Here is a 27,604-nt window from a genome sequence, read left to right on the forward strand (position 1 = left end):
TATATACTTCCTGTGGTGTCTAGACTGTCCTGCTGACTCCTGCAAAACTTTTATAATGAGGCAGCTATGTAGCTCAGTGAAGTCTATAAATGTAAGACGTGTGGGTGAGCTGTGGTGGCTCAGTCCAATTAGTGTGAACACTACATACATGATGTGCTGTAAACAGGGTGAGACACAGGAGGATATGAAATCAAACACAAATTGGTTCCTTCCACGGACACAGCGCACCACATCATTTCTGCAACACCGTGCTTCATCTTTGCCTCAAAGTCTCGGACTGAATAGCTGAAACTGGAAATATTGATTCCTGCGTCTGCCTCCTCTGTGGTGCCACTTGTTTACATGATGGCGCATGTAAAGCCACAGCATTCCTTCAGGAGGGTGAGGCCTGTCTTAGTGAAAGGTGAGGAGGTCTGCTGAGCCCTTGTTGGTACCCCCCTTCTGATTGGCACACCTGGAAACAGAGAAAAGTCACTCTGAAGGGAAACGAACAGTGTGCTGTGTGCATGCAGCTGGAGGCAGCTTCATTTCTCTGACACATCCGCATACAAAGAACAAATGTACTAATGCCCTTATACAAAGAGCACACCCCTGTGTTATGGTCAGTCAGTGGATATATAAAGCATCATCATTTGAAGCCTCCAAACACAAACTTACAGTTTCATGCTTAAATACCTGTCTTCTTCATGTGTCTTGGGAATTTTGACTTCAGGAAATCTGCCATTTCTTTATCTTCTTCTTTCTCCCTGTGCAAATACAGACAAACAGGTATAAAACACATACACAAAGTACAATCTACAAGAGAGGACCTAAAATAAAAACAGAGGATTATATGCATGTGCAGTTAAAAGTCCCCCTAGGAGGTCCATGTAGATATGGTGGTGCAGCTGAATTCAAGCATGGCAGAGAGAGCAGAAATGAACTCTATTCCTGGACACCCAGGACACATCAGGGCTAACTTGAGCCTGATGACAGAAAGAATCTGACATCAATAGATGAAGCTCATTGGTTGCCATAGTGACAGCGGTGAGGACGGCACTGTGTACAGTAGAGTGATTTTTTTTAACAAGTACCACAAGTCTTTTTAAAAAACTTTCCAAAAGACTGGGCGACTTTTAATTCCTTCAAGATGGTAAATGTGGAGAGATGAAACACCTTCCTCAGACACCTGCTAGAAAAAAAAAACAATCTTCTGGGAGGGAAAAAAAGAACTAGATGTTCAAATACAATAAATCTGGCAGCCGCATGATGAGAACTTTAGATATATTTAGATCTGTGCAGTGTTTATTATCACACACACACCAGAACACATGCATGATGAGGATACTGATATATATCAAGGCTTTAAACTGAGAAAGTTCACTGTGAGATTTATCACACGAGGGACATCTGTAATGAGAAATAGGAGGAATATCAAAACACAGATCTCTATATTTATCAGCATGGACATCATGGCCTTGAGTGCTGTCACATCCTCTCCTCTTTATGATCCATTACCACACTGCTGCTCTCCTGCCTCCTGTCTCTCACCTTCCCAGCGGCCCTTTAGCGCTTTCACAACATGCTGTCAGCTGCCAATATAAAGTGCTGTTCACACAAACTAACAATGTTTGATACTGTCGGAGGGGAGGGGATGGGAGATTAGACCATAAAAACATTTTTTCTGCATCTGGATATGGACTGTCAGGTCACATTACATGTCAAGTTACACAAATTGAGTGTGAAGACTCTTGTGAGGATGTATGTGTACGAGTTACAGAGCGTTCACACCGAGTGCAACGAGGTCAGCTTGTAAGCAGGGGTTCGTTTGTTACCTGTTAAATCATTGGTATTCTCTCCTTGTCACCTCAGATGGGTGCCACCAACAATTAAATGACAAAAAGGGGAAACAAAGTAGCATGCTAGTTAGCTATTACCACAGGCTGTGGCTACTATTGCACCACAAAGTCATCTGAGAGGAGACACAAACAGGCCATCATCACACCTAGAACACCAGCTTCCTCTGGAGGTAAGCAGCTGCTCGAACTGGACAATAGCACTGACTTTATAATGACCGTCAGTCCAGACAATTTGTCCATCTGTATTTACAGTCTATGGCCGCCGCCATGTATAATAATCACATATAAGTGCGGTTTGTTGAATAGGTCAGTACCATCCCCTTTAGGAGAGTGATGAGATCAGAGCCAAACATTAATGCTGCAGAGATTCTGAATGTACACACTGATATATTCCACATCAGCTGGCTGACTGAAGTGTGTCTTTTAACCAGTGGTGACTCCTCTTGCAGTGTTCACTGACACATCTTTAATTGAAATGGCTCTCTGCTGTGCACTCAGTGGTTCACTCAGCACCGTGCCTCAGGGAACTTTCCGGTGTTTTCATAGACAGAAGTAAAGCAGCTTTGTGTAGACATGCATATTTAAGATGCTAAACTAAGACACCACTATATCAACATTACTGACTACACCGATGTACCAATCTGTGGCATATCTGTCATCATGAAGGTTTTCCTTTCATACATCCACTGTAAGTTTGTCTGTAATAAAGAGCAGTAACACACCTGAGTCGTTCAAACTCCACATCATCCACTAAGAAATCTCTGGTCTCCACCAGCTTGTGGATCTGCTGCAGCAGTTCTTCTTCCTTCTGCTTGTCCTCGTTGGATTTGTCGTTATCTGGAGTAAAAAGAAAGAAATCATCAGTATATCCAGAGTATGACATTAGAGACATACCGTTACACATAGATTACAGCTTCAATTTGTGTCACAACTCATGCACAAAGTTGTATGTGGAGGTGTTCAAGATAGATCATTAATCATTAATTAGATTGTCCCTCATTTTTACTGTATTTTCATTTATTAATAAATAACATTTAGAGCTAATGTGTCTTCCACTTTCGATGCAAATCAAAGCTAACCTCCTGCTGGGTCTGTAATCTTTAGAGTGGAATTGATCTCCTCATCTAATTCAGCTTCCAAAGGACTCCTACCTGGTATTGAGACTAATTTGTGCAGCTCCTTCTTCAGGCGAGTAATCTCTTTGCACAGCTGAATGTCATCCATCCTGCTCAGGCAAAAAAAGGGAAAAGAAAACCACACACACACTGACACACTTTTCATTTGTTTACAATGACATATGAAGATTTCAGTAAACAAACAAACAAGCTAAGTATGAGATGCAGATGTCATCATTCTAATGGGACTGTTTATAGATCATATGCACAGAATAACTTTGGCGCTGTATCTGTATTTTTTCAGAAATGTCAATCTCTTGGGTCCAGACGAATGGAGTGCTGAGTACGTACTGTGTGAACAGCCACCCTGCTACAGTAATGCTGCGACATCATCAGGGTGTAAATCTGGGCCAGAGTACTGTGATCCATGGAAAAAAGAAGGTGCACATTTGCCTGAATAAAAGGTTTTATATGCCGCACAAACACCACAGACTGTTGGGCTGTTTAAGAACAAAAACATCAAAGCTGTCCTCCGCTGAGAGTCTAGGGAGAATTCTTAAAAGGCATACGATGGTGGATGACATCATACCTGGATTAAGAAGGAGTGATCCTGACTCACATTGGAATAAAATTCAAATGGAGTGAGTTTATAATTCACACAGGAGATGACACAAACGTTTCTGAGCAGAAATCCCTCAGGCATATCTGAGCCTGATAGCTTTCACTCTGCCTGCATCATGCTCCTCCTCTCTCAAAGGCTCTTCATGTCAGAGGATCATTACTGACAGTGAGGTGGGATGGAAGACTTTTTGCCTTTCCTGCCAAGTAAGAGACCATCACAAAAACAAAACTCTGCATCCCAGAAACTCAATTTCTTAAAAAAAAAAAAAGAAGAAAACAGCAAACACAGGCTTGCACAGGGTCAGAAGCTCATACACATGCATCACTGTCAGCTGAATCCTGCCTCCGCGCTCGGCTACCTGTCATGTAAGATGTCTGTGGATAAAGAAATGGCCATGAAGCCCAGAATACAAATGAAAACACACCTTGAGATACGTTTTTGGACTGGTGACTCCATTCTCCACCTCCTTATACTTACCCTCCTCTCCCTCAGTCTCTTACTCTTCCATTCTATCTGCTTGACTCTTTCTTTTTGCTCCACACACACCACCTCTTACATCCCCTCCTGCCATCTGAACAGTAATATTGCCTATCTTTGAGATGAGTGTATGAATAAATATCCATGCATTAGCCTGCTTCAGGGAAGCACTGGTGGAGCCATTGAAATTTTAATGGGGACCAGCTTGCGATGTGATGGGGGGGGGGGGGGGGGGGGGGGGGGGGGTAAATGAGGGGTGTGAATATAAGGCAATGTGTCAGGAGATTGATAGGAAAAGCCTGGATCCAGTGAGGTGTTAGTTTTAGGATCACAATAAAAAAAGAATGCCTTGTAATCCATTACCAACAATAGGTCTCCATGTAACATGGTAATGGTAGCACAATATGATCAGCATGTTGCGTGCATACTTACTCAGAGCTATGTTACGCCTAAGCATAGCTGTTGCTGAGCTTGGTCTGATAATGCTGAGGCTCTCTCAACTCACTTCTGCCACTGCTCCATACTGGCAGGAGAAGTCCCTGCTTGCACTGGAAGCAATTAATGTGTTCATGGGTGTCATTCAATAGAGATATGATTATTCCCAGGAATTCTGGGCTCTTTAAATCTCTTAAAAACCCATTTCTGGCATTGTCACAGCTTATGTTTATGTTTGGTTTGCTGCTGTTTTACAATTAATATAAAAAGGCTAACTTCCTGCTTTGCTACCGAATTCTATACAGGCAGGTGAAATGTGACGCACAAAGCTACTTTGGTGAAGCTTTGTGTTTCTGTTGCTTCTGATTCTATTTTTATTTATTCTATTTATTTATTTATTCTGAGTCTGAAATACTAGTCAATACTGTTTTCAGGATGGGAAATAATTAAGAAGTGAGTCACATTTTTTCTTTCCAAAGCAGTGAACTCGCTACAAACAGCAGAGGTAACTCACATGTATCTGAGCTCTGACTCCCTCCTGACCAGCACATCTCTGATCCTCTCGATCTTGAAGAGCTCCCCCTCAATGTCATCCACAGTGATGGTGGAGTCGGCCATGGACACCACGTCGTCCTCTGACAGACAGAAAGAGAAGGACAAGCACATCTTTGGGGAATATGTTTCCACGTCTCCATCTGACCAATAAACAGTCACACAGAGACAGGCCTGACTTGATGAACTGATGAGTGCAGAATGATAACTGCACATAAATCTGCATTTTAAACTGTATAAACAGATGCAGCAGATGTAGTTTGAAATTGCTCCGTGATGAGGAGCAGAGCAGAGCGTCACAGCCAAATTACCATGTGTCAGTGGCTGGCACGGCTTATAACGCACACCCACACACAGACATATGCACACAGACACACACACAGACACACAGTTTAATTGCAAAAATGCAGGTTGGAGGGTCAACCTAGAAGAAAAGCCAATATGGCTGTCAGTAAACCTGCACTGCAGAGAGAGCATCATGTCACTGAAAGTCAATGTTTCACTGGGGCGCATCACACCAACGAAATCACCACAAAGTATTGATTAAAAATGAAATGTACATTTGGGCATTTGAATGTAATCTTTCACACCGATTCAACACAGTCTGATATACTATGAATACCTGCATTTATGTATTTAATTCATAGTAATATAGTAAGATGATTCACCATTTATTTACAACAACTGCATGATACGGAGTGCACATAGCAGCATTACTGGCATGCAAATAAATATGAAATACTGCACAGGGTGCCACGATACACAGTGATAAACATGACGCTGACACATGATGTGTCAGTCCAAACATTACTCCCTAATTCCCTCTGAAGCAGAAAATTCAGCTAGCAAACTACACTACTGACATTGCACCTCTGCCTTACAATAAGGAGCGGCCTTGCCATACACCAGAGATGGGGACTCGAATCCAAGACTTAAATCGCACAAACAAAGACTTGTGACTTGACTTACAGGATGCTTTCAATCCAATGAGAGAACATTCATTTCAATCATTTGAGACTTGACATGAACCGGACTACAAAGACCTAAGACGACTTGAACTGGACTACAAAGACTTGAGACCTGACTCGGACTGCACTACAAAGACTTGAGACTTGGAAAAAATGCTTGTGAACATCTCTGCCATACAGACACAGCACAGTGTCACAAAGAAGCATGAAAGAGCAACAAAGCGCAAAAGCATAAGTGTAGCGAAAGCTGCTGAATCAAACTGTAACCGCATTTTAATACAACAGCCACTTAGCATGAAAGATTTAATATACTGACCTTCTTGTAATGATGAAGGATGACACAGGCAGAGCAGAGCAGTGTATAGAAATAATATTTTTTTTCAACCTCAGATTACATGACTGCAGGGTGGTAGTAGTTGTAAATGCTCTGTGGAAAGCATTAACTGTGTTTCATGATAATTGCCAATTTACACAGACTCACATTCCTGCTGGCATTACAGCTTTGTTTGGGGGCTCACAGCTGCAGTTCTCTACAACGCAGCCTGCTTAGTATGACAGACAAACAGGGATCCTGAAATACTCTGTGCTCTCTGTTACTATGACAAATCCGGCTGACGTCAGAGAAGCATCAACACCACCTTGACACTTCAGAGGAGAAGCTTTAAACTGCTAATGGTATTAAAACTCACTCCTCGCGCCTTCTCATTTATTTCTAATGTGTTGACTGAAGGGTAAGATTACAATGTATTGCATATCAGCCCAATGTCTAATGATACTAAACTATCTTTAGACAAATAAAAACCCTGTACAGTCTTAAAAATCATAAAAGGGGAAAAACTTTTTATTACTTAATAGAGATTCAATTTGTTTTTGTGCTGTTTATTTCTGCAGTATTCCCTACTTTAACATGGGAGTCTATGGAGACTGACTCCTTTTTGAAGCCTAGAGGCTGAGAGGTGAACTGCAATTTATAAAAACTTACACAAAAGCTTGTTTATTTAATAAACAGAAAATCAACCAGCACTGAACTGTTGCACAGAAGATTTCAATATATATAATAAGCAAACTACTGCATTTGAATACCTGCTGTGAAAAATTAGGCTCTAACAAAGTTTCAGCTGATTGATGATGTATGAAATGCTTGATGCTAGAAAAGGATGGTGTAACTAAGTTCTGCACTGATCTCCTCTGCAGGACTTGTTTCTGCTTTGCATTCTTATCTTTGTATTATCAGTGATTTATGTGATCGTCATGGGCATGTTACTTCACACTTTTGTCCTCAGCACCGAGTCGGATCGTAATTGTGGCCGGTACTTACAGCGACCTCTCAAAAATCCATGGATGTGATCCAGAGCATGTAGCTCCAACCATTTTCTCAACCCCCCTAGAACAAAACAGTCCAACAGTGTGATACTGTAGCCAACGAGCCCCTATTTTGTCACAACCTGGCTCATATAGGAAGGACAAATTTGGAGACCACACAAGACTCTTCCTCTAATCAGAAACTCATGTGGCCTGCATGCAGCACACTACAAAACCCAGCCTGGATCTTAGGCCTGGGACTGTCACAAGACTAAAGTATGCCCACATACCCATATAACAATGTGTTGCATCATCACATTCTGAAGGACTCAGACAATGGCCAACAGATCAATGAGGTGTTAAAAAAAACCTTAAAAACCTGTCACACATGAAATGGCAAGCGGAAACATTCCACTGATACAACATGATTTCTCTACTCAAAGCAAACTGATTATAATTCATCTGTAGCAAACCAGAACCTGAATGGGAATTCCCATACACCTGGTTTTAGCTGGATGTTGACCTCAGGTCTGTTGTGCAGAAGCAGCACACAGCGTGGCGTCTGAGGTTTTTTTGTTATTACATCATTGAAGACAGCCTGTTCTGCTGCAGAGGCTCTCTACGACAGGTTATTCTGCCACTGAGCAGTTATGAGTCATCACTAGACCTGATGTGAAATGTTCTCTCGCAGCTCCCTTTTTCCATTCTGCTCATCTCACCCTTCATGTCTCCCTCACCTTGCAGCTCCTCTTTATCCAAACCCCTGTATGACAGGAGTTATGTGCTCAGTGTACACTCCGTTTCTTTCTCCTGCGCTTTAATTTTAATGAGGCGGATCAGCGTAGTGACAAAAAGATCAGATCAGTGACAAAGATGCATAAGTGGAGGAGGAGAGGAGGGTGAGCAGGATAAACGCACAAGTGAGGTGAATAAAGAGGAAAAAACACAGGTGTACAGCTTTGGTTACTTCAGTGTCCTAATGTCAACATGAGCAGTTATTCTAAATAAAACCTGAAAAGAAGGAGCTTTTGTGTTCCTGTTTTTATGATAATAAATTAAATATGAATTATCCTAAAAGTCTGCCTTTGGATTTGCAATTCTTCATTTCAATTGATGGTCACTAATTGATGCATCCACACTTTCCTTCTACTCAAACAAGGACACACAAACACACACTATTAAGACACCTGTGGATTCTTGACATTTGCAGAGCTGCTGCTTGTACTGCCACCAGGAAAATACATTGATTGGTTCTACTTACTGTACAAATGTTGGACATAAATGGTAAAAAAAAGTGAACACACACACACAGACACACAATGCTACATATAATCAGATAAAACACTATAAATTCACTGTAACTAGGTCTGTTTCTATCAATGTTATTTAAATAAGTCACATTGAAATTCACAGGAATCTATATAAATATAAAGACCGGTTTCACTTTAAGTCATTACATCAACAAGTAAAATCGCTGCAGTATTTGTTGATTGATAACCTGGCTTGTTGCTGTCTCTGCTCCATTCAGTGTGCTCCAGTGAACCGTACTGATGAGAAGATCCTCGCTTCTTCTCCATCCGTCCAGCTGCTGCTCTCCCCTCTCTGTGTGCTTCCTGTTGCAAAGGCTGGGAAACAGCAATGGCAACTACAGGGGAGGGTCCTCTAGCTGTCTCAGGTTGTTATTTCATTGAGTTACCGCCTGTCAGTCAGTCACCAGCCTGCCGATCCACAGATGCTTCAGCAGTCCCCAGCAGCCCTGGCAGGTAACGGTGTGTCTTTGTGCGTACAGTGCGCTCATCTCAATACCCTCAGTGAGTGGGTTTGATGGGCAGCTAAACAGCGCCATCTGGTGGCCACCTGACAGACTTACAGCCAGTTTTCTGCATTTAAAAAAACACATTTTGTTTAAGTAATAAAGTGCTTATTCTACACATGATGTGTTAATATAATATTAGTACATGGCATGTGGTAAAAGGGTTATATAAAAAAACACCAACAGAGTTTTACAAAACAAAATAATTTATTTACACTTTTACATTCTGATATACTGTATATGACATTTGAAGAAAATGTGCAAAATATACCATGAATTTCTCATGGTTTTACGCTGCCATCAGACACACAAACACACACCTCACTGATGTCATCTGACTGTTTTTCCTTCCACCAGGTTTGAGGCTGACACAGTGCCAATGTGCGGTATGGGCTGTTCTTGGCTGTATAATATGATAATACACAAAGTACTAAAGCTTTTGATCAGTAACAACTGAAGCAGCAGTTGTGTCTGATCTCAAGCTATTCCTTAGAGCAATGGTTCCCAATCTTTTTTCCCTGACTGTCTTGTCTTCCTTCCATGACAAGCCAGGCACGCCAACCCCAACTCATACCCAGGCCTAGCCTGGGCCGCTAGCTGACCTAAAGATTGCTTAAGATCAACAGTAATAAATAGCTTAATGGATTTAAATGTGAATCAAAACAATGTTTTCGATTTAGATGATACAGTTTTGATCATCCTTGGGTGTGGTATTGGGATTTTATAAATTTAATGTGCACAAACATAACAATCTCACGACCTCACAATCTCAGCGCAGACAAAATTGTGCGCATCTTCTGTGATCTGTGGCGCCCCCCAGTGGGCCAGTCATCCTCATATGATGACTGTACGTCATGGGAATGCTTTAACAGTCATGACATGTACAGTAATTGTATAATCACTGATGTAGTCATGGATTTTGTCATATGCTTTGTTTTACACAGTTGCTATGAAAGAAACGATAAATAATACTGCAGTTTTACTGCAAATGCATCCCCTGTTTGCACACTGATAATTCATAACACCACGCAGTGAGTGGACACACATGTATATCATCAGGCATGTGTCACAGCACCTTACATCTCTTGCTGGTCATCAGTCAGCGGTCTTAACAGCTACATTCTGCACCCACACTCTAGTGTAGTAATTCCTGACATTGCACATGGTTCGAGCTTCTACACTGTATATAGCGTGTTTGGGCATTTCCAAACACTAAACCCAATGCCAATGCCAATCATTTGCACCTTCATAACCACATGCAGGAAGTTAGTTGACTGAGCTAAGACAAATATAAGACTGAGTCAGCTGTTATCGTACCAGTTTTTCAATAATTGGATGTTTCTATAGCTGACAGGCAAGTCGATTATGTATGGCTGCATTCCTCTGTGTGTGTGTGTGACAAGGAGGCAGAAAAAGGTAGTGTATCTTTGAATTAAAGTAACTGTAACACAATCAACCCTTTAAAGTGGCATTTCAGCAATGTCACATCACTAATAGTCCAGTTATTCATTGCCCTGAAATCTTTCGTGTGTAGACATCTGCACACCTTCATACACACTCTCTGCACTAGTAAAGGCAATATTGTTCTTTGGCATTATTCGGATTTACATGTACTGAGTGCCTGTAGGTTCACAGCAGGTCACTGGTGTCAAACACTGCTGAGGTTTAATCATAACCTGCAGTGTGTTGCAATTCTGTTCCTGCCACTGTAAAAGCAGCTGAACACAGTAACTGATGTGTAGCTCAAGTTTTTTTTTTTTCAAATCCTTGCTAGACAGTCCACACGGACAGGAAGTGAACTTTTTTGGTTTCTGGAGCAGCTCATCAGGACTCAAAGGGGGATTCTTTTCATCTTTTCACAGGGGCGACGGCCAATCCCACAGTTAAGAACAGCATGGAGAGTCTTAATTTCCCTCTGTGGGGATACTTCTTCGCCTTAGTTAATGATGCCAGCAAATGTGTTGATTGGTAGAGGGAGTCCTTTGCTCATGTATTTACTCAGTCCAGCATCTTTATCCTCTCCCAGATTAAATTTAGACCTCATGGTTTTCTGGACACAGTAACCAGGATCCAGACAAGGGGAGATCTCGATGCTGCAACACAAAAACATGCGCTGGAGATCAGCCTGGGTTGAAGAGAAACTGGGTCCAGACTGATTAAATTATATATAAAATGATCCAGGTCAAACTGTGTAGTAAAATTTTAAATGCGAAAAAGTAGTCTAGTAAACCAGAACATTCGTATCGTAAAGACATGAACTGGAGACAGCTGCATCTCATAAAACATTATTTTCCACCAACTCTAAGTCCTGTTACCTCTGCACATTTTTGTAGGTCCTCCGACAATCTTTGTCCAGTGTGACAGTGAAGGAGCGACACTCCAAGGTGCGAATCTTAATGTGGCTGGTCCGAATCTTTGACTCCTGTGGAGTTCAAAATTCAAGGTTTTAGTTGCATTAACCAACCTAGTTCACAGAAACTGTCTGAGCACTCATTATTATGATATGACCTGACTCACCACAGCGTTGTTTTTTGTTTTTGTTGAAGACTCATTCAGTGTCAGTGTCAAACAGTTCAGATCTATGAGATGAAAGTTACATTTTTTTTTGACTGTAATTGCAAATTATTAATATTGAGTGTGTCAAATTATCAAACCTTCTTCTTCACTAGAGGGAATAGCTCTGATCTGAGCCCCTGACGTCCTGACTGAAACTCCTTTATCAATGTCTCGGCCGCTTAATGTCACCTGGACACGCACACACAAACAGAGCAGGCATCAGGGATCATGTGTTCATACAAAGGCATGCACACAACAACCCAATCTGGGAAAAGGAACTATCTCAGTGTTTCTTCTGGTAACTGATGACATATTTTTCCTACACTTACACTCCCACGGCAGGTATCTGATAAGGAAATAATCACGCTTCTTACCTTCTTGTAATTCATCGAGATAACAGCTCCGCATAACTCCCCTGAGCTCTTCTTTTGTTTATCTGTCGGAGAGTTAAAGGCTGGTTGGTAAACTTGGTTGTGCACAGACAATAAAAGGTTTTTCAACATGTCTATCTAATTCACCTCTAACTGATGCAGAGATGCGTTTGAACTCTGGGAACTCCATCTCCAGATGGGCCAGGAACACATCTTCCACAGGATCCTTTGTCATGTTGGTGAATGTGATCTAATGGAAATCAAGCCACTTTTTTAAGACATCTGAGTGGATGCAGACTGGAGAAAAAAACAGTGTCTTGATCGCTGTAAATAGCAATCTACCTTAACAAAGTAGATGGTGAAGTAGACAGGCTGTTGGCCGCTGCGGACGTAGTAGGAAATCACGTCAGAGATGATAGGCTCTTTCGGCCTTCCAGGGTTCGCTTGTTGCTAGGGGAGACAAAGAGCCACTTCAGTCACACAGGGAGTAATGCAACAAGTCACTGAAAGGTCAACTGTGCATGCTGATTTACTTACATTTAACAACCCAGGTTTTACACAGTTTAACCTTTCTAATTCTTATGTGTGCATTTCTATCTGAACTCCTTATGACATCTAAACAAACCTCTCAATGGCTATGGCATTATTTTTTTTCACAAGAAAGTCACATTTAACCTGCCTGAGTTTGAGGAAATTACCAAAGAAAAATGCCAGCTACAGCTGTTCTAAAGAGTCTTAAATGAATTTATATGAAGTAAATTTAAACCAAGAATCATCTTTAATTTCCCTCCACATTTATGTTTTATTTCATTGACAGCATTTTCTTACATTACACATGTAAAGCCCTCAGAGGCAGAGCTGTGTCAAGACGTCTTTCAGATTAGCCTACTTTTCTTGCGGTTTCATTAACATTGATGTATTTATTGTCTTCGTTATGCAACTTCCTGTGTTTCAGCTTATGCTGACAGCAGCTGCCATGTCGGCTAACCGAGGCACGGTAATGTGGTGACATTTTTGAAAAACAAAGTACAACACTGCACACACTGCGTAAGAACATGTGCCTACAGCGATTGTGTGTGTAGATTTGCTGCATTGTATCTTACCATTTTAGCCAGTTTTGGGATCATGCAGCCCAGGCTCCTGATATTACAGTTGTACCATGGGTCCACGTTGCTCAAGTAGGAACCAAGAGTGCATGAATCCCCTTTGGATCGATGGAGGTTTTCCTGTAAATAACAAGAACATGAAAGTGGAACCAAAACCCAACGTGGTGAAGGAACAACAGCAGTTTGCAAGTTCTGCTTTTACGTAGGCAAATAATCATGAAGGTGCAAGTACAATGGGATGCTAAATGCAACACATTATTATTTTGCAAGCAAATATTCTCAAGCTGAATATAATTTCAATTCTTGTTTTAGAGAAATCTTGTTAGACAACATGTAAAAAGTGTACACTGTATAATGTTTAAAAGTTACTATTAAATGCTGTTTTAGGGAGGAACTAAGCTATAAGTAAACTATTTTTGTAAACTGTGTCTTGTTATCTCTGGACTTTGTTGACTTCCACACAGTAACTGTGATTGTGTTGACATAAGGAAGCTATCATACCTTGACAGAGGAGGTGGGAGCTGCAGCACCGCAAACAGGGATGTAGTAAAACTGGAGATTGACTTTCATTGTAAGAAAAAGCCTTCGTGCTTCTCTTTTCCTACCAAAGCCAACCACAACATTACAACATTTTAATATTAAACAAAAGATATTGGATCCAAATGTCAACCTTAACATATATAAAGAACATCCACTCCATAAATTTCCACAAAGCAGCAACCATAATGTATCCCTTACCTGAAGTAGTAATAGGCCTTGGCCAGGCGGCCCACTGCTCTGTCATCCCCCATGACAACTATCCTGGCAGTAAAGTGTCTCTGCTGTTTGGGGAAGGGGTTCTGCATTGTGCTGCTTCCTGCACGCCTCTGCAGAGTGGTCCCCCTTCTTCCTCCCCTCCCTCCACTTCCTCCTCCGAGGCTAGCGTGGTCCTCTAAGGTGTCCTGCATTAGCACCATGCTGTCCTTTACAGATGGTTTCATCTTGATGCCTCCACGCCGATTCAGCTTCACCGTCTCTTGTTCACTGGAATAAGGAAGAGGTTTAAAGGCTTAGTTTAGCATTAGTCCTGAACATGAAAAAAATTACTTTTCTACAATAAAGTAATTTTTGGACAGTTTATTCTTAATATATGCTTTGAACAGAAATGTTAAAGTTACACTTTGCATTGTTCCCACGCTGCACTGATGCTGGCAGAGTCCAAAGATGATGAGAGAGAGGATTCTGTGTTGGAGGGCAAGTCCCTTTCAATTCCACTGTCATTGGACATGACGGAGAAGCGAGTCATGTCTGATGGCATCGGGTCGCAGGGAGATTCGCCCAGTTCAAAGTCTTCCTGCTCTTGGCTCAGGGAGAACTGCTCTGGCATCGAGCTGGTTCGAAACCACTTGGCCAGCTCTCGCCCTGTCAATATTTTCAACATTGATCACCTGTTTAGAACAATGCCCTTTTAAAACAATCGCACCTGCTCTAAGACTAAGACTCACTGACAATTCTCATATTTAATCTGAACTTCAGAACACAAACACATGAGCTTTGTGATATGTAGTTTTACGCATGCCCCACTTTTCTCCTGGGGAAAAAACATTACTTCACACTGTGCGCTAGTATAGGGTTGAGGATACAGCACTTCAAAATCACATGAAGCTATTACAGCTTTCAAGTGTGATGATTTACACGTTGACTATACTGACAATATGAGGTCCGCACTATAAACTGCACACATGACCTAATAACAGTTAATTTGACTGATCGATTGATTTTCAGACATTTTGGTTTAAAATCACATGAATTAGGTGGGACCAGCTCTGGTAAACTAATTATGATGTTCAACCTGTCAAACAATGTATTAAATATTTCAAAATAAAGTTCAAAGCTACATAATTCACTTGATTGTTGAGTCTTGTCGGTGGGTACACTTTGATTTCAAAATGATTTCCCTGTATCAGTGTCGCACAATCAAAAGAGACCTTATGGAAAATCCCTTAGCTACTGTTTGGGTTTTTTTTTTGGTCACCAGCAGAAATAAACTGTTCGAAATTCAACAATCACACATCTATAGTATTCAGGAAGCCTAGAAAAATGTTCTTAGTATTTTAGGTTGGACATTTCATTCATTTTTGAGTTAGGTGCTTTTTTCAAGTTCAGCATAAATCATTTCAGCTGACTGTTATTAACAACTTCCTCTAGACCTCCCACAGAATCCCGAGCCACTCACAGATATCCAGATCCTCTGTCCACAGGTGGAAGCTCATCTCTGGGTTAGGAAGGGGGCAATCACACAGTGATCCACCAGACAATGGAGCTTAAGTACACATGGAGGAAGAGAGAGAGAGGAAGAGACCAAAAGTGTCACAATGAAACTTTAAAACAAAGCGACCCTCACCACCTCCACTACTTCCTCTCATGTCTGTCCTCTAGTTATCCAGCTGGGATGAAGGCAGAGCATGTTCATCGGATGGGTTACCGACATGATAATCGTGGGGAGAAGAGTGGATGTTATGGAAATAGATATCCGGGTATTTTAATAACACAGACAACTGATGAGACAGGTTTGGCCTATGGTGACATGTTTGATCTCAGCAGCCTGCAGTGTGTCAAGCCCTTCTAAACTTGCACCACTTGTGGATCACTGATCATGTAAACAGGCTTTCAAATATGGAGCAGCTCAGAAATACTGAATACGAGCTCAGGAAAATATGATTTTACAATGGTCACATGAGATGTCAGGCCCGTGTCATTACATGCTTTATGCAATCTACAATTTGCAACATAATTTTCTCTCAATTCATTAAATCACTTCAGTAATCAAAACAACTGCCTCACAACCCTTACATGAGCAGGCCAGATGCAATTTGTAATGCAACAAAGTAGACGGTGAAAATGTTTGTTCCACTTAATGCCACTATTCCAGGCAGTGTTTTCATCTCATTTCTCTTATCTGCTCTTTGCTCCACTCCATAACACAGCTGGTATGGTTCTTGTAATTCTCCCCCTTTCACTAAAGCAGCAAGTTATTTATGACTCAGGCAGAACAGCTATGCCTCACAGAAACTCTGCCTTACTTTGTATTTCCTTTTTTGAAAGCTGCTACCTGAGTCTGCGTCCGCCACAATCTCGCTGTACAGCTGGTGAAGACGACTCCTCATCGCCGCCCCCTCCCCTCTGCCGCCTTCCTCGACGCTTTTCTCCAAAGCCGCCAACACTTCCACAAAGTATGGCTCAATGTCCTGACCCATGTCCTGTCCCAGAACACAAAAAGACACGATTGAAAACACAAGCTGACAAGAAGATAAACATATAGAGACTATGCATTCACAGCTAAAAGGCTAAGAATGGTCAGCAATATGTGTAGGTCTGCCCCCATGTGCGCTTCCTGCTGAGGTGTTATGTTAGGACCAGTGCCAGGAGACATTTCTGCTGTGCAGCCCTAAAACAACAGACCTTTAAAATATAACATATGAAGCAGGGATTATTCGTGCCATCAACAGAAACCTGGCCTGACAGATGTTCACCTCATCCTAATGAATCATTCTGGTGTTGAGAGACAACAAGCTTTCCATGGAGGGACTAGTGATGTCATTCACCAGTCAGCTTACATTTATTATTATATATAAGTCAGAATTAATAAGATAAAAAAGGAGCAGGATGAAGAGGTGCAATAAATTATTAATATTTCTGAGATCTACTATAATGATTTTTAGATACTGTGTTACTTCCTCATTGTGCATGTGTACAGTCACGCCCACTAATGGCTTTTATTTATTCATTATTATTAAGACAGAATCACAGCAGTTCATCAGCAAGATGAAAGTGACATCAGAATCATACTGACCTTCAGGGCCTGAGCCAGTTTTGGTCCATTGCATTTCTCTGCTCCTAAAGCAGCCTGTATGGAGTGTTGAACCACACTGCGCATGTGATCTAGAGGACTTGGAAATGCACCTGAAGCTGAGGCAGACGCCTCCAAATCCCCCTTCACTTCACATATCAAAGAATCAGAGAAGACCTCTGGTTCAGCCAAAACAAAAACCCTGCAGATATCAACATGGCAGGCTTTAGTGATGCACAAGGACAGTAGGCTTTACTACATAAAGCATTGAAAAGGAAACACGTTTTAGTAAATTACCCGCTATGTGAGGCTTCTATTGTACTTTTGGGTATAGTAAATAAGTTTTATACGACTCACCTTTCCTGAAAGGGATAGTGCTCACTTTTTAGTCTCTGCTCGGCAGTGAGCATCCTCTCGTACATTAGACCTGTGGATCAAACCTGCATTAAATCACAGTATGTGGTTGCAAACACTCATATATGACAGCCAGGAGAACAGCTCATTCAACATCAAAGCTAGAATATTTTTTTTATTGTATACTGGCCCATTGCTTCACTGCTTGTTTTCTCAAGCAGGCGTTGTCGAGCGAGAAATCAGCTCAACTGGTCAGACTTGCTCCTGAGCTCTGTTGTATAAGCAGCTGTCAGCCTGTAAATTGGCCTAAAGTGGATTTATGTATATTGTCAACATTATGAGTGGGACATAACTGATTTTTTGATTTGCTGTCTTCTGGGAAAATTACACATAATAATAATATCGTGACAAAGGCCATTAGATCACCACCGTCATCATTGAATTTCTGCTTTAAAGCATCATCTCACAGATTTCACAGATCATCTTATATCAGGAAGTGAACTTGTGTTCCCGCTGGCTCAGCTACAAGGTATTTTATTTTTCCAGGAACTAAACAAGTAGTTGGTTCTCGGAATAACTAAAACTTGTTCCAGCTGTCTCTGCTTCTGGGTAAACAGGTGTCATGACTTAATTAAGTCAGTAGTGTGGCATACAGTATAGGAGACCCCACGGCAGCAGCATTAGCCTCGCAAGATCATACAGATGAACCTGAGCTACTGAGAGGAAACAGCAGCTGCTAACACAAATGTTGCCAGTGACTGAAACAATGAGGGGTGCCTGTCAGAGGAGCTGATTGCTACAACTACCATCAGCTCTGGGTGGACAACTTTACACTGATCTATCAGCCGGAGCTCCTCTAGAAGGCTACTTTGACGTGTACTAGTCACAACGTTATTTAAAATTCAGCCACCGTATGACGGTGAATACCTGGAATGAAGCGTTCAGTTTTGATCTGTCTGGAGAAGCTGAGGCCTATGGTGCAGTAGGGATGAGGATAGGTCAGTAGTCTCTTACAAAAGTCGTAAACTCGCTTGTACAGTTCATCTGGAATGTACGCCGTCTGGAAAGTCACCACATACAGACATCACAAAAACATGCTACAAAACAAAGTTGTGGCAGTGATCAGGTTTGTGCTGAAGTATGAGGAATGAGGGGATGTCTAAGGTTAAAATTATTTATGGCATTCCTTCCAGGAATTAAAAGCCAACCATCATCATCATTTTGACATTGACATTGACAACAGTGCCGTTACATAACTTAGCAATGCAATGTAACTTTTTGCTTGCCTGTGACACACTGTTTGGGAATTTTCAACCATGTTAGAGATTCATTATACAGGACCAATAAAGATGAATCACCATATTGTACTGAATTATACTGTATTGTCAGGTGTATACAGAACCAGGCACACCATTCACAAAATGTGAGACAGCTTTATGCAGTACATCAATGTTGCAGAATTGCTGTACCTGAATGACGGCATACATCAGTGTGTGGAGCAAAGGGATGATGTATTTGCGAGAATCCCATCTCTCAGCCTGCCATGAAAACACACAGTATGTCAGGTTAGGGATGCACACAGCACCTCCTTCACAGATTCACTTAAACAGAATAATAACATTAGTTACAGGATCCTTTAAAAATAACCCACCAAGTTTTCAATCAAAATATACACAGCAAAATTAAAAGTGACAGACGTGCCACAGTAAAGACTACCGTTAAGTACCTTTTCCAGCTCCTTTATCAGTACCCACACCAGAGATAAGCTGTTGACAGGATTGTTTTGAACCTTCTTGTGAAGCGTCCATCTCAGCATTCCTGTACACGCACACACACACAAGTTAGGAACACATGCAAAATTTCCATGGTACTAAATAGTTGCTAGATTTGTCACACCTTTCTCCATTACAGTGTTAAAATATGTCTGATGAGTAACATCAGAACAGCACCCATACTGCTGACACAGCTAAACATTCCACAGTATGACTGCCTGCACTAAATCTGTGCAGTGGAAATGTTTACACGGTGGTTTGAAAAACAAACTTTTACGTGAGGTTGATTTTGACACATATAATACACCTTTTGAGATTTTCTGACATACTAAGATGAGATGAATAAACACTTATTACTGCTAACGATCATATTGTACCTTTATTGAAACAGTCTGGGCGCTGTGTGTCTGTTTCTCTGGGTAGCATAGCCTGGACGCTGCGATATAGCTCTGGCTCTGGAACTGTAGGTGAGCAGCCATCTGACAATGAAGTATAGATTTCAGGAGATACACTACAAAATTAATTACTGAATAGTAATTAATTTTGCCTAAAACAAACACCTTATTAAAATCTGAAAGTCCTAGAAAGCTAAGATACATGTATATCAGTGTATATGTGCTGCATGTATTACCTGTCGGCTCCATGCTGTGCATACTGCTCAAGTTATCCCAGGGGGCCCTGTTGGTCATGGGTCACACACATTGTAGGTCCATCAGCTGCAAATAGAAGGGGACGTGGAAAGGATGTATCACCTTTATTCTGTGAGTGGGCATCATAGGTTTTTAACCAGACTTCACCTACCATCTGTTTTTTCCAGCCTGCTTACTAACAGCAGAGTGCAAAATGACACAGTTCAGTGGAGTTATTTAAAGCTTGAGTTCTCTGTTAAGACACTGGCAGACAATGATATCATCGCTATCTCCATGTGTCATATAATACTACTTTTTACATCTGAGTGTGAAATGAGTATTTAGTTGTTTTTCCAACTATAGCACAGTCACATAAGAACAGGTTCAGTAGCTTATGGGTTTTTAGCACTATATATATATATCAAATGCTTTTTGTGTTAAGTTATCAGTTGCTGTATTTCTTCATTCTTACAAGTGACACAATGCTCAGACTGTTCATTTTCGCCTTGAAAATGATGTGTAAATATTAGCACATTCAGACTGTTTATCAAGAATCTTTATTGTCATTATGCAAGGCGTAAAATAAAAAACTGCTCTCATCTATACAGTTTATCCACAAAACAACCAACAAACACTCACCCCCACACCCACCCACCCACCCTCTCACACACTCCTCACTGGTGTTTAAAATGTTAAAATGTTTCTATAATAAAAAAAATACTGCCTACTTTAATCCCAAGTTCCCACACAAGTTTATGAGTCACTTCACAAACCCCCACAACACAAATTTGGTCAAATCTACCTCTACACAAGCCACCCACTGTAAGCTTATCAGCTTAGATTCAGATCCTTTATGGTCAAATTCATATAATAATAATAACATTAACAGCAGCAATATATATAAAACTGATGCAATTTTCTGTGGCACTATGATCTGCCACATACCGACAGTGATGGGTGATGTGACATGATCTGCTGCTTTTTTTATAACTTCTTTCTTAAGAAGTTTGTATGAAAAAAGGATTTTACCAACAATGAATCTGCACAGATAAAAATATATGATGCTGACTAACCAAGAAAACATAAAGAGCTTTGACATGCAACAAGACAATGTAGAAATAGGCTGAAAGAACAAGTTTAGTTTCTCAACTACTACTGTAATTACATAAAATAATAAAAAAAAATGCCAAAACAAAACTACAAAAATCATTCTCATCCATTAAGTAAACAGGTGTAAAAAAATTAAGTAAACAGGTGTAAAAAGAGAATATTGCATAAACTTACCCGTTCCATACAAGCACTGACTACACAGGCGGCACTTACACTAAAATGTGTGTGACAAAGTGTGAGTGAGAGCGTGTGTGAGTCATAGAGTGGTATGAGTTTGGTGACAGCGAAAAAGCACTGTTTGCATGGCTGCACCACTGAAAGGGGAGTGGTAAAGAGAAAGGGGACAGTGTTTTTAATACGCAATACGTCTCCATTTCTGGCTATTTGATAACGACAGACTTGACATTTCTGCCTGTGGCATTTTGATATTTTTGATCTTTTTCAACACACAAACTCAAAACAATTTGGGGGCTAGGGGGTCATTCCACTGGCTGTAAATGAACAATGAAAGGACTTAGTGTGATGGATTTATTCTTGATCCCTCTAAGAAAAGCAGCACACGCAAAAACAGCGCTGCCTCAGCAGATGAACGCTGCCTGTTTGACCACAAGTTTCCGGGTGCCTGAATGTCTTTCACTCCCCCTTCTTTCTATAAGTTTTTTCTTGTTCATTTAATGCACAAGATGGTCTAAGAGGTTTTTTTTCCTTTTCCTGTGTGTTGTTGATAGTAACAAACAGACAGACCAAACACAATGCATATGCATGAACAATTTCATGAATGGATGCTCAGCCACTCAGATGTGCAGACATACACTCCGTTTCCATCTTCCTTACAGTATTTATTATGCAGTGTATAAGCTGCAGCACTTCCTTTCTGTCAAAATGAGTGGGCAGATGATGCCCTATATTTAGACAAGAGAACTAGCGAGAGAAAGAGTGACTGAGAGAGAGAGAGAAACAGAAGGAAGTAGTTTTTTTTTTCTAAAAATAGATACCCAACATAATTTAAAGAATGTCAACGTAACATACGTTTGGAAAGCCCAGCCTGAAGAAAACATGCTGTTTTATGGTTGACCTTTTGCATTGCTTTGTCTTATGCATGATACATGACAATTTCCAGTCTGGCATTCTTTGTATTTTTTGTTCTGGGGAATTGAATATCATGTTCTCAGACTCTGAACAACATTCAAAAGTTCACGGAACAAGCTAGTAGTCCTCATGCGTAGCTACAAAACCAACCAAACGGGATTCAAGCAAAACTTAAAAAATATATATTTCTTCAACATCTGAAAAAAAATTGAATTTGATGTGAGTCACACCAGGAACTGACTTTATGTTTCAGCTGCACAGAGTAAAAGAGTAATAATTCAAAAACTAGTATGCTATGAGATGTCCAACATGAAGACAAATGCATACAAAAATGAAATAAAAAAATGTGGTGGTGCACAGCTCTACACTTCACCCATCAGAGTCAGGAGTACCACTGTGCACCACATTTTACTGCAACATCTTTTATTTTATTTTATTTTATTTTATGTCCAATTAGTGCAAGAAAAACCCAACCAAATGAATGGATCATCATCTTGTTAATAAATAGAAAATAGGCCAAGATGCTGATACAGGTGCCAAGGCCACATGCCACGCAAACAAACATCCCCATTGACTGTTGACTGTTTACAGTTAATGTGAATCAGTTCCTGATCTAAATTTTGGCTACAAGACATATCTATCACCTTCTCTGCAAGAGAAGCAACTCATTGCACTGGTCAGTTGAGGCCCTAAAACAATGCAGCCGAACTGAAAACAGGAGCACTTATTTCCGTTGAGGTACACTGCAGACATCTCAGAAAACAGGAAGGACCCAACAGCACAGTGTGGAAGTGCGCTCATAGACCAAGAGAGAGGTGGTATTAAGGTAATACAGCGGAGGTGGGGATGCGTGCGTGTTCACTTGATAGGAAATCCCCAAACTAGGATAGTAGGGGGTCTACTTATAAATGGGCTTCACTGACTCTCCTTTATATAGACCTGCACAGAATGGAAAGCACCTGCAAAGTGTTTCAGCTTTGGTGCTAACAAGTAATACCTGAAAAACAAGTAAGAAGTAAAGCTCTTAAATTTTTTTAACAGGAAATTTTATGTATGGAATTACAAGAACTGTGTTTAATGGGCTGATGGTAAAAGCCCCAATACAATTCCTGTATATGTTTTTCTCTGTCTGTATACAGTTCGATGTGTGCCGAAACCCATGTGCACAAGCAAATATTGCAAAGAAATCCCTTCAACAGACAACAATTAATTTAGTATAAGAACCAGAGGATATTAATCAAATTGATTTCCTGTATCAACATACTAAACAATAAGAGGAAGTCCTCTTAGCCTGATGAATGTGTGTATGTTTTTGGTCTATGCATGAGTTAACCTGCCTGACCCTCTCCTCCTCATGTCCTGCAAACATGTTCTATAGTAATTTCTCATATCTACAGCATACAGGTAGATATGTGAGGGAAAAAAGGGGGAGGAGCTGAATGAATGTATGAAAATATGGATAAGGTTTTGATTTATACAGCATGTGGTAGTATGCTAGATCCATCAAGGAAGAGGAAGACAGATAGGAAAATAAGGGGTTTCCCAAAAAGTGTGTGTGTGTTATTCATAAGTGAGAACTGTGTGAGTTGGTCCATTAGGGGTCAGTTGAGGATGTGGCATTTAGGCTGGATTAGGTGACACAGCGGTCAGGAAGTTCTGTTCAAATGTTGCACTGAAAAACAACTGCAGAAGCAGACACACATTATGAACTGTCTATGTTTGTGCATTACCACACTTCTTAAGCACAAGACCCACATGACAGGTGCAAAAGCGTTGCTGTGTGATCAACACTTACACTTAACATGAAAAAGCAGAAGCAGGCTTTTTTTGCAGCCTTGAAATCCTTCAGAATTTAGTCAAAACAGCATATTTTAGCCTTCTGTTACACAGCATTCAGTGTGAGCTGATTCTGCAAGGGGGGTGGTAATTAGATTCCTTTTTCAGCATGAAATACTTCTTAATTCATTCTTATGGTGGATAGACAGCTCTGAACAAAGACGGTGTTGTTAGATACAGCTGTGGCCTCTGACAGAAGGCGGCTTGTGGACAACCAGAGCACTGTGGGTACTACTGAATAATAATGAATTATGTTTTCATTCAATCTCTTGATCAGTAATGATCCATATTTGTTATTTAGATGACACCGTATCAACTATTCAATCCTTTCCTGCAGTTGTACGGTACTTTGAGTACAGTATGAGTGGTTAAATTTGCCAACATTTCACAAACCAGTCATTTAAACACCTCTGTGTTTTGTAGGTCAGTAGGTAATCCTACTGTTTTTGTTCAATTGCATCACATCACAGGTTTTCCTAAAATTTAAGCTGTTTTATCAAATTCACCCTTGACCTGAGTAAGCACTCACTAGCTAAAATATTTAGTACATCTGCCACATTCTTTAACCAAGCACACTGAAAGTGACGCATGTGAAAGGGCAAATATTGTTTCCAGAGACAGTGAGGGAAAGGTCTGCGGATAAATGCGAGGATTCTTGTGATCAGTCAGTCAGTAGTAACTCTGGGCATAAACGGGGCACCGTTGCATCATAGCAGTGAACTTTCTTAGAAGGCTGAAGGGAGCAAAGTAACCCAGCAAGCACAGGATGCAACATGTGCGTCACATAGACACGACCAGCAGCTCATACACTTGGCCACGATGGAGCCGCTGCTTTCCAAGCAACCCACAGGCACATGACTTTGCCAAAAAGTGCTGCCATTTGTTTTCATATTGCTCACAGGACAAACAAAAGGGCGGTGTCTTAAACCGGAGAAGGTCTGCGGCTGTCTGTATTTTGGTACATGCAGGACGGGACGTGGAATTAGGGGTGTTTTGTAATAACTTTGGGTAAGGATGTGATTTAAAATGTTGGGTCAAGTTTTCCAGAGAAGTCCAACAGTTGTGTAGGCAGAAAAAAAGCTCAGCAGTTGCATGTGCATGGAGTGGCACACAAAGTCATTGCAAACCTCAACATTCAACTATATCCACTTTTGCCACTGGTTTCATAAAATAACACAATATAGTCACTATTATAAAAAATTACATTTTTGACTTTTTCACTTAAACCACTTTAGTCTAAAACTTCCATGTTACAGTAGGCTTATGTAAAAATCATTGTTTTGGAGATCTTACAACACATTTTGTAATAAACATAAACATAGCTGCTACTAAAATAAATAACCATTTTGCAAAATGATAACAGAAATATATCTTTGTGATAGGAAAGGTTAAGTCTAAATGATTTGTTTAAAAAAAGAGAAAAGTATCATCACTTTAGTCCTACAGCCCAAAACTGTCATTTTAATTACAATAGTTTCAACTTAGTTTTCGGTAAGTCACTCTAACTGTTCCTATACTGTGAGAGTTAAACATCAAATGACAGTCTCAATCAACCAAGTCATGACTGTTATATGAGGTTATAGCCTCAGGCGAGGCATGAAAGTCTTTGGCAACAGCCATACAAAGGAGATTATTCTAAACGATTGCCCTCCATGCATGAGTTAAATATACTTCACAAGCACTCACTGATAGCATGTCACAAGTCATCTCTGTTTGTCTTTGAACTCACAGATAAAAATTAATTTGTTGCAGTGTCTTAAAAAGCAAATCAGTATGCAGATGAAAGCTAATGGTGCACAGTGCTAACAAAAGGAGTGGCCTGAGTGCCGATGCTCACCTTTGCCAAACTACCTCAGAAACACCAGCCTCCCAGCTGAATGCCAAACACTTCCTCGTAGCACACACATTGTGCCTGACCCTGTGACGCCGACGGCCTCATGTGGGTTGACCTCCCTATCAATGCTTATTGATCAACTGAACAAAGATTATTTCAGTGTTAACATGCCTTTAGGATACCTCACCAAAATTTGTTGCTGTTAAATGGTTGGTTTTGTTTGTTTTAACTGGACATGTTAGAGTGGACTATAGAGTCTTTGTAGATAAAGTTCACTATGGTGGCTCATGATGCTCATGGGGTACATACCACACCCCTCAGTCGGCTCTAGCCATGGTGGCGCCCCCACAATGATAGATAGATAGACTACGAGAGTTATGAGATTAAAAAATGAAGTTTTATTATTAATTATTTTTATTAATTAATTAGTTGGAGCCTCTCCTCCCTCTCCTGACCTAGCTTTGTCTAGAATTCTTTTACAGCTTTTGTAACAAACAAAATCCAGCCTTCTGGCTTGTAACATAGCAGTAGTTCAAACTGTACCTAAGAATTTTTTTCCTTGACCACCCACTCCCGCTCAAGGCAAAAATCAATCTTGTCAGTTTCCACAGGATTTGTGCGGGGACCTGCAAATCCTGTGGACTCTCTACCTGCAGCAGTGCCCCCTGCAGAAGGGTGGCTAGGGCCTATGCCGAGAGACGGCTCTGGCATCCCTGTCAATTCACCTATCCTGTGATCTAAGGAACAATGTTTTGTTCAGCCAAAGATTAATGACAGGAAAACAAAGTTTTTTTGTAATAAGTAACTTCATTTACCTCAGGGGCTGTTTTAACTGCACCATGCACCTGTTCTTAATTAATAGCTGTACAAAACATGTTGTTTTTAGCTGCAACATGTCACTTTAGGTGTTTGTCATAACTAAGCGACTACACTAATGACAACGCTACAGTCATCAAAACGGAGATCAGAAAGGAGACGCCCCTGGTCTGAATTTTGGAGAATATCATATGTAACTAAAATGGATTTCAGCACAGCCTGTAGCACTTTTGAGATTTACACAACAAACCCTACTAAAATTGCTTAGGACCCAAAAAATACCACTTGCTTATTTTAAGCACAATTAAGACCACGTACACAAAAACAACAAAGACAACCTACTGTACACCCCCCTCAAACCCAAAGTAGTACCAGGAAACTCAGATTTAAAACAAGGAAGCTGGAGGAAACACAGCCGTGCTTTTAGACTCAGGCAGACACAACAGAGAGCCAGAGCTTCCATGAGATCAGGCACTGTTATCAAAGCCCTGTTATTATCTCAGGAGGGAAAAAATAAACTGACGCCCCCATGTCTTCCCGTGCCACTGGCCATCAAGTGTGGACGTCTCACTTGTCCATTCAAAAAAAAAAGATAGAGAGAGAGAGAGAGAGAGACAGGAGTGGGTGGACTGTGGGCTGTTGACGTGAATCCCTGTAGAGAGCCAGGTGCTCTACAATAAACTACCGCCATATTTTATCTGCATGGTAGGCTACAGTCAACTATACAAGATAACAGGCACGGCTCATCAGTTCTCAACATAAACATCGTGCAGACCAAAACAACAAAACACAAACGTCTCAACCAACAACAAACCCTCTCTGTAGAAAGCTGAAGATGTGAAGAGTAGAAAAAAATCGTCGCACAGCTTTTATTTTGTAAATTATACAGTTAATCTAACAGAAATCATGTTTACCGTCGTCGAATTGAACTTTTCCGCATGTAGACAGTAAAGTATTGAATACATTTGTAAAAACTGCATTGTGCAAACTGCAAACTGCAACTTGTCTGCAACTGATAAAACGTAATTACGTTTGAGTTTAAGAAAGCTTACCTGAAGCTAAAGTTGTTCATGTGGCTCCTCCACTCTGTCTGCGCTCACTGACAGTTTGACTACGACACTTTACTCCAGCTGACTCTGCTGTGACCACGCCCCCTCCACCAACCGACCAATCAGACAGC

At 40.8% G+C, this 27,604-nt stretch overlaps 2 protein-coding genes across 3 annotated transcripts; both read right to left on the reverse strand.

The window, feature by feature from the left end:
- Positions 1-338: 338 nt before the first annotated feature.
- pik3r6a (phosphoinositide-3-kinase, regulatory subunit 6a) lies at positions 339-8,910 on the reverse strand. Its single transcript, XM_028413526.1, has 6 exons — positions 8,808-8,910; positions 5,002-5,122; positions 2,990-3,063; positions 2,561-2,675; positions 676-746; positions 339-454 (listed from the first exon to the last, which is right to left on the reverse strand). Exons 1-6 carry the CDS (start codon positions 8,884-8,886, stop codon positions 339-341), a joined length of 576 nt encoding a protein of 191 aa, XP_028269327.1. The 5' UTR covers positions 8,887-8,910.
- Positions 8,911-10,801: 1,891 nt separating this feature from the next.
- Positions 10,802-27,524, reverse strand: pik3r6 (phosphoinositide-3-kinase regulatory subunit 6). 2 transcript variants are annotated; one of them, XM_028407124.1, is made up of 21 exons: positions 27,477-27,524; positions 19,742-19,826; positions 19,488-19,589; positions 19,065-19,156; positions 18,808-18,876; positions 18,266-18,398; positions 17,342-17,411; positions 16,988-17,186; positions 16,247-16,394; positions 15,371-15,457; positions 14,313-14,556; positions 13,894-14,178; positions 13,657-13,756; positions 13,153-13,275; positions 12,392-12,499; positions 12,197-12,299; positions 12,053-12,114; positions 11,777-11,867; positions 11,640-11,701; positions 11,438-11,544; positions 10,802-11,215 (listed from the first exon to the last, which is right to left on the reverse strand). In XM_028407124.1, exons 2-21 carry the CDS (start codon positions 19,797-19,799, stop codon positions 11,059-11,061), a joined length of 2,400 nt encoding a protein of 799 aa, XP_028262925.1. In that variant the 5' UTR covers positions 19,800-19,826; positions 27,477-27,524; the 3' UTR covers positions 10,802-11,058. The 2 variants fall into 2 exon arrangements, with proteins under 2 accessions (XP_028262925.1, XP_028262934.1); XM_028407133.1 differs by lacking the exon at positions 27,477-27,524 and adding an exon at positions 21,024-21,100.
- Positions 27,525-27,604: the final 80 nt, after the last annotated feature.

This window comes from Parambassis ranga, chromosome 1 (assembly GCF_900634625.1).
Source record: "Parambassis ranga chromosome 1, fParRan2.1, whole genome shotgun sequence".
Taxonomy (NCBI): domain Eukaryota; kingdom Metazoa; phylum Chordata; class Actinopteri; family Ambassidae; genus Parambassis; species Parambassis ranga.

Excerpts from the sequence above, each read along its gene's own strand:
- pik3r6a (XM_028413526.1), bottom strand. The coding sequence starts at position 8,886 with ATGGAGAAGAAGCGAGGATCTTCTCATCAGTACGGTTCACTGGAGCAC. Across the intron at positions 5,123-8,807 it reads CAGAGACAGCAACAAGCCAG|AGGACGACGTGGTGTCCATG; the intron begins GTTATCAATCAA and ends TCTGTCTGTCAG. Across the intron at positions 3,064-5,001 it reads GAGTCAGAGCTCAGATACAT|GATGGATGACATTCAGCTGT; the intron begins GTGAGTTACCTC and ends TTGCCTGAGCAG.
- pik3r6 (XM_028407124.1), bottom strand. The coding sequence starts at position 19,799 with ATGACCAACAGGGCCCCCTGGGATAACTTGAGCAGTATGCACAGCATG. Across the intron at positions 17,412-18,265 it reads AACTGAACGCTTCATTCCAG|GTCTAATGTACGAGAGGATG; the intron begins GTATTCACCGTC and ends TTTGATCCACAG. Across the intron at positions 14,557-15,370 it reads GACAGAGGATCTGGATATCT|GGCGAGAGCTGGCCAAGTGG; the intron begins GTGAGTGGCTCG and ends AAATATTGACAG.